General features: G+C 46.8%; 1 protein-coding gene across 1 annotated transcript in view; it reads left to right on the top strand.

Moving 5' to 3' along the window:
• pfkfb3 (6-phosphofructo-2-kinase/fructose-2,6-biphosphatase 3) overlaps positions 1 to 927 on the top strand; it is a gene marked incomplete at both ends in the record, with an annotated part of 10798 nt that extends 9871 nt beyond the window's left edge. Inside the window, one exon of the mRNA XM_084447651.1 lies at positions 886 to 927. Within this exon, the coding sequence (XP_084303777.1) occupies positions 886 to 927 (42 nt within the window). The remainder of the gene's footprint in view (positions 1 to 885) is intronic.
• Between the last annotated feature and the right edge of the window lie 6375 nt (positions 928 to 7302).

Below are 7302 nucleotides of genomic sequence, written 5' to 3'. Positions count from 1 at the left end.
TAGCATCCTTCCCTCTGAAGCAGCCTTGGCGCCTGGCATTCCTATTGGCTGGTGTCAGAGCGCTGAACTAGAGTTGAACTCTTGGCTGGTTGTCACCGTGCCAACCCCCCTCACTCATTGTTCTGTCATCTCATCTCCGTTCGTGTTCTGTTCTCTCTCTCTCCCCCTCTCTTCCGTTCTCTCTTTTTCTCTCTCTCTCTCTCTCTCTCCGTTCCACTTTAAGACGTACCATCCTCCACTATCTGAAAGTGCTTCTGTTCTTATTTCAAAGGTAAAAGAGACGTACTGAGAGAGAGAGGGCTTGACTAGATGTTAGTGTGTGTGGTAGTTCTGTCGCCATGTGAGCAGTATGTAGCTAGTGAATTGTCCTGTGTGGGTGTGTGTCTTGTGAGTGAGTGTGTGTGTGTGTGTGTGGTAGTTCTGTCGCCATGTGAGCAGTGTGTAGCTAGTGAATTGTCCTGTGTGTGTGTGGGTGTCTTGTGAGCTCTGCAGGTAGAAAGTGTGGGAGAGATGCTATCAGCTCCGAGGGCGTTGGAATGTGCTCCATCATCACTTATTTCATTTAAAATGTGTGGTTTACATTTCCGGTGTTAAAAGTGAATGAACTACTAAGAGTAGGTGTCAGATGAGCGGGGGTATCCAGTGACGGGAGAATGAATTCAGCGAGGATGTATAACTTTAGAGAGGAAATGGAGCACAATGGACAGGATCTGGCCTCTCTGCACCCCTCTGTCTGTCTCATCGATGGTGGTGGTAGATTATATATATATATGGCCGTGGTCGTAGATATGCATGTGTTTGTCTCGTAGATTGTCGTGCTCATAGATGCGTAGTTGTGTAAATCGGGTTCCACACCTTGACTGTTTCCATTTTCCATTCCCTCAGAACCTGAAGAGGAAGTCCGAAAATCGGCAGCTCTGCCTATGAGATCGCACCGGCGCGCCCCCCGCCCCCCCTCTGACATCAGCAGGAGATGTCGCGATGATGTCATAGAAACCATTTTGTTCTTGTTTTGGTTTTATTTCTGGACGTCCCCAGAGAAAATGTCTGTTTTCTCTTCAGACACAAGCGTCTGGTATCGGCTGTGTTCCCAGTCTCTGAGAACGGGTGGGCGAGGATAGATCTGTACGTAGTACGACACTTCAGAGAGAGAGGGAGACCGAGAAAGACAAAGAAACATTCCGGTTCAAAGGATCAGTTTTCTACCTAGTTGAATACAAATGTACTACCTAATGCTGAATGAATGTTATGTACATAGCTGACTCACCTCCTGGAGCTGGTTCCTGTCTCCACAACCCCGGTCCCACTCCACAACTCAGCAGTCAGTGTCCTCAAAGGACACATTGTCCTGGCACTCGTCTTCGGAATTCTGATTAAATCATTCCATGCTTTTCAGAGCTATCCAATTTAAACTGGTTTGACTCGGCTCACCAACCATTTCAGCTCACGAAAGGGCATCGTTCAAGAACCCAACCAAAGAATAAGTTTGAACTTGTGTCAACTTTCATAGCAGGTACCTGCGGTTGCACTTTTTTGTTTTCCTCTTGCACTTCAAGAAAACATTTCCCATAAATATTTATATTTGTTTTATTTTTAAGCACTTGAAGTTGAGTACCAATTAGTACCAACACTTAAAAACAATGTTAAATTTACATATCTATGTGTTCATGTTCTCCAAAAGGAATGATTATTTTGCACAGCAAAGATGAGATTTAGATTTTGTCTTGTGTATATATGTAATTAGTTTGTTTACATGTTTCCATATAGACTTTTCTTTCATTGTTTTTCTCCGTTTCGTGAGGTAGGAAGGAGAGGATTATTGAGACCGGAGTGCCTGCCTAGTGCTTGTCCTCCAGACTGTTGCTCTGTTGCACACAGACATACAAGCTCCTGTCATTTCACACACTATATCTCACTTTAACTTTTCCCTTTCATGTAATTTCATAGATCTTTTTTTATCTTCTGCTTCTTGGGTGACTGGATTTCTGTATGCATGTCTGAATCACAGGGGAATTACTTTTTCCTTCAGATTAACCAGCTACTAACAAGTAAGAACTTGTATTTTTGTCATATGTTAATCGAGAATAGCCTTTGTAAATCGTTTGTGTCGGACTGAGAGGACTAGCAGGATGCTGAATGTGAAACAGACCACAGGAGTTCATGGGAACACTATTGAGAATGTTTTGGTGATTTAAAAATGAGGTGGGAAGTAAATGTAGATTACCTTTTATACAGGCTTGACTGAATCCTATCAAATGGAGAATTGTGTACTACTATGTAAAGTATCAATACTTTCGTTAATTTACTTCTGATACTTGAATTCAGTTGTATTTTTGTTGTAAGAAATGTTTTCTTAAACTATTTATTTATTTGTACGTAGTTTGTTTTGTTGACCGGTGTGTGAGAGAGAGCGGCTCTCTGTTCCGTACCCGAGGGCCATACCTGAGTATGACAGGGTCTTCTGAGAGGAGTATGAGATTATTCTTTCTTTTTTAAACTATTTTATTTATGTTATATTTTATTTATGGGTTTTCACATTTCCAGGAAGTATGGGATTATTCTGTTCTTCCTGGTAAAATAAACTTCCAGGAATATGAATGTTTTTTATTGTCTTGACTTCTTTTCACCGGACCACATCCTCCATAGAAAACCTATTCTATTCTACATTCCACACACACTTTGAGTGTATTTGGAACATTTCATAGCTAGTCCAGACCTGCTTTAAGGATGAGTCATAGTTATCCAACACCTACTACAATATCTCCTTGTCCCACACATCCAACTCTCTAACCAGGGCAGGGCGTGCATCACATCACGTACCTACTCGGGGTTTTCCAGGCTCAGAATGGGTCTTTGCGGGGTGATGCGCACGCAATTTTTAATTCTTTGCTGACTGAGCTCACTTTTCACAGTCGTGGGAAATCTCCCGACATGACACAAAATGGATATGAAGCCAAAATGTTTAAGATACTGATAACCCGTCTATTAATTATCTTGATTACTAGTGGTCCAAACCATGGACAATGCAAGAAAGAGGGATGGGCTGCACTTGAAACAAGCTATCAAACACATTTGGAGAGGATTTTAATTGCTATTTTTATTCTAAATTTTTAGCATTTTGGCACTGGTGATTTACCTTTGGCTCTGGCTAAAATCTCTTTGGGGGGCGCCAAAAAATCCTCCATGCAGGAAAACCCCTGCTACTGTATGTATAACCTCCTCCAGTTGATTAATTACGTTAAATCATATTTTTCTTCCTCCACAGACTAGTCAAGTAATTGCAGTTCTACCAAGATTTGGTGGTACAACTGATACAACTCACCATAGTGACCAGGCTTTATAAGGGCTCTGACTGGTCTCTCTGATCCTGTGGTCTCTCCTCTACCATGATTTTCAACCTTATAGAGATAGGCCTACAGCTGCTCTCTCTTCACTGTCCAGTCGTGTTCTGTTCCAATTCAAACAAAGTCGCCCAGAATACTGTGACACAATCATTAAGGTTTTTTTCATGCATCAGGTTTACACACACACACACACACACACACACACACACACACACACACCGTCATTGACCAAGCCTGGCAATGAAAATATTTCACCGAGAGTTTTTGAAGAGACACTGCTTCCCTTTCCAAGTGGGACACAAAGTAGCCCGTTGTGTGTCCAGACAGGCTGTAACAGGGGCTGCATAATCCATGACAGCGCTGCCCAGACCCGGACGCCCCATCCTCTCCTGTCTAGACAAGCAGACTGACCGGCAGACTAGTGTCTGTGCCCCACTTTCAGCTCTTCTGGGATGGATTAGCGTTAGCACGTAGCTTCCACCTCTGCCCAGTCAGTGTGGGATGGATTAGCATTAGCATGTAGCTTCCAGCTCTGCCCGGTCAGTGTGGGATGGATTAGCATTAGCATGTAGCTTCCACCTCTGCCCGGTCAGTGTGGGATGGATTAGCATTAGCATGTAGCTTCCACCTCTGCCCGGTCAGTGTGGGATGGATTAGCGTTAGCACATAGCTTCCTGACACTCTCACAGCAGGTCAATATGGCCACTACACACATGGTATGCTGTGCTACCCACTAACTAACTACTAGTAGTAGTAACCCGGTCACTGAGCACTAGACCATCCAGAGATATGCTAGAGAAAAGAAGTTGACCTACTGTACATGAAAAATAGATGCATGGTTTCATTGGAAAGAGAATAGCATCAGTGTCTGGTGCGTGTCAGCAAGGCAGAAGTAGTAGGACCCAAATGCAGATGGAGGCAGGCAGGGAAGGTTACGAGTTCAACAGGGTCGGCTACTAGGGGCTGCTACAGGGTCAATGGGCTGGTAGCCAATCTGGGGCTTGGACTGGTGTCTATCAGGGCTGGAGCCAACAGGACTGGGGCTAACAGGGCTGGAGCTAACAGGACTAGAGCTAACAGGACTGGAGCTAACAGGACTGAGGCTAACAGGGCTGGGGCTAACAGGACTGAGGCTAACAGGACTAGAGCTAACAGGACTAGAGCTAACAGGACTAGAGCTAACAGGACTGGGGCTAACAGGACTAGAGCTAACAGGACTAGAGCTAACAGGACTGGGGCTAACAGGACTAGAGCTAACAGGACTAGAGCTAACAGGACTGAGGCTAACAGGACTAGAGCTAACAGGACTGGGGCTAACAGGGCTAGAGCTAACAGGACTGGGGCTAACAGGACTGGGGCTAACCGGGCTAGAGCTAACAGGACTAGAGCTAACAGGACTGGGGCTAACAGGGCTAGAGCTAACAGGACTGGGGCTAACAGGACTGAGGCTAACAGGACTGGAGCTAACAGGACTGGGGCTAACAGGACTGGGGCTAACAGGACTGGAGCTAACAGGACTAGAGCTAACAGGACTGGGGCTAACAGGACTGGGGCTAACAGGACTGAGGCTAACAGGACTGGGGCTAACAGGACTGAGGCTAACAGGACTAGAGCTAACAGGACTGGGGCTAACAGGACTGGGGCTAACAGGACTAGAGCTAACAGGACTGGGGCTAACAGGACTAGAGCTAACAGGACTAGAGCTAAGAGGACTGGGGCTAACAGGACTGAGGCTAACAGGACTGGAGCTAACAGGACTGGGGCTAACAGGACTGGGGCTAACAGGACTGGGGCTAACAGGACTGAGGCTAACAGGACTGGGGCTAACAGGACTAGAGCTAACAGGACTGGGGCTAACAGGACTGGGGCTAACAGGGCTAGAGCTAACAGGACTAGAGCTAACAGGACTGGGGCTAACAGGACTGGGGCTAACAGGACTGGAGCTAAGAGGACTGGGGCTAACAGGACTGGGGCTAACAGGACTAGAGCTAACAGGACTAGAGCTAACAGGACTGGGGCTAACAGGGCTGGAGCTAACAGGACTGGGGCTAACAGGACTGGGGCTAACAGGGCTGGGGCTAACAGGGCTGGAGCTAACAGGACTAGAGCTAACAGGGCTAGAGCTAACAGGACTGGGGCTAACAGGGCTAGAGCTAACAGGACTGGAGCTAACAGGACTGGGGCTAACAGGACTGGAGCTAACAGGACTAGAGCTAACAGGACTAGAGCTAACAGGACTAGAGCTAACAGGACTGGAGCTAACAGGACTGGGGCTAACAGGACTGGGGCTAACAGGACTGGAGCTAACAGGGCTAGAGCTAACAGGACTGAGGCTAACAGGGCTAGAGCTAACAGGACTGGGGCTAAGAGGACTGGGGCTAACAGGACTAGAGCTAAGAGGACTGAGGCTAACAGGACTGAGGCTAACAGGGCTGGAGCTAACAGGACTGGGGCTAACAGGACTAGAGCTAACAGGACTGGGGCTAACAGGACTAGAGCTAACAGGACTGGGGCTAACAGGACTAGAGCTAACAGGACTGGAGCTAACAGGACTGAGGCTAACAGGACTGGGGCTAACAGGACTGAGGCTAACAGGACTGGGGCTAACAGGACTGGGGCTAACAGGACTGAGGCTAACAGGACTAGAGCTAACAGGACTGAGGCTAACAGGACTGAGGCTAACAGGACTGAGGCTAACCGGGCTAGAGCTAACCGGAGGGGGGGGGGACCTCGGGGGGTCAGCGAGGGCAGGGGAGAGGGGTCCAGAGGCTGGTCTGTCAGAACAGTAGAACAGTAGGGGGGTAACTGACCAGTCAGGGGGATGTTGATGGTGGGGTGGGGGGCATAATGGCTCATCTGGGTGGGGAGGGGGCTGTCCAAGGCGTGTCCTCAGGGTCAGTCTAATGCAGCTGTTGGCTGTTGTAGCAGTTTAGGAGCTTATAGCTTTATGGAAATATGACTATGACTGTGTATAACTTATGGTTATACCGCGGCTATCACAACTATGAAGGAAATGGATTTAACTACACTAAATCGACTCGTCTGGGGCACCACCCTTATGAAAAGGGAAACATATAGCCTATCAATAGTCTAACGTAATATCAATCTCAGTCTGAAAGGAAGTCTTTGACTCAATTAAGTAGGGCTGCCCCCCAATAGTCGACTTAACGTTAGTCGACGAGAAGAGTCCTAGTCGAGCAAGTTTCCATTAGTCGCTTAGTCGCAGAACGAAAAAAAACCTCAAAATCCGCTTGGGATAACAATGTCCAGGGCCCCGTATGTATAGACGGACTAGGCAATTGCCTAGAGCGGCACTTTGGCAAGGGTGGCAAAATGTGAGCCAACCAAGGGCCAATTTTTAATAAAAAAATAAAATAAATCTAGGCGCGTCAATGGTTGAGCCTGTGTGATTGACACCTGCCGCCCCCAGCTCTCCCGAGCCATGACTGAGGGAGAATGGAAGCATGTTTTGGTCCAAACGAGCACAATTATCTGGCAGCGACTACAAAATAAGAGACTATTGAAGAACCAAGCACTCCAAAAACAGAGGGGTTCGTTGTTTCAATATATTGATCCCACCGGGAGTAGCAAGGATGAGGCACCTTGTTCACAAGCAACCTTTTTGCGGAGTTGACTCCGCTGCGATGAAGACACGTCGCTTCTGAAAGGTGCCGCTTCTGAAAGGTAGGCTCATCATAGATATGAAGCTCATCTTCATTTGCTCTCTAGTCGTTTAAACTGCTTCACATTCATGCGTGTGTGTGTTTACGTACATGATAAAGTGTAGGACTGAGATTTACACTGGTATTATTTAGTTGGAGAATCTGCTGATATAATGTTCTTGCGCAAATGCGCACATTTGTGTGTGTGTGTTTGTTTTACGCACAGGTGCACTGGTATTTAGCCTGAGGAGCTGAAATTGGATTATTTGGAAAATAGATGTGCTGTTATCTCTGCT

This window comes from Borostomias antarcticus, assembly GCF_949987555.1.
Source record: "Borostomias antarcticus genome assembly, chromosome: 13".
Lineage (NCBI taxonomy): Eukaryota > Metazoa > Chordata > Actinopteri > Stomiiformes > Stomiidae > Borostomias > Borostomias antarcticus.
Note: the sequence above shows the minus strand (reverse complement) of the source record. Positions and strands in the feature narration are given on the sequence as shown.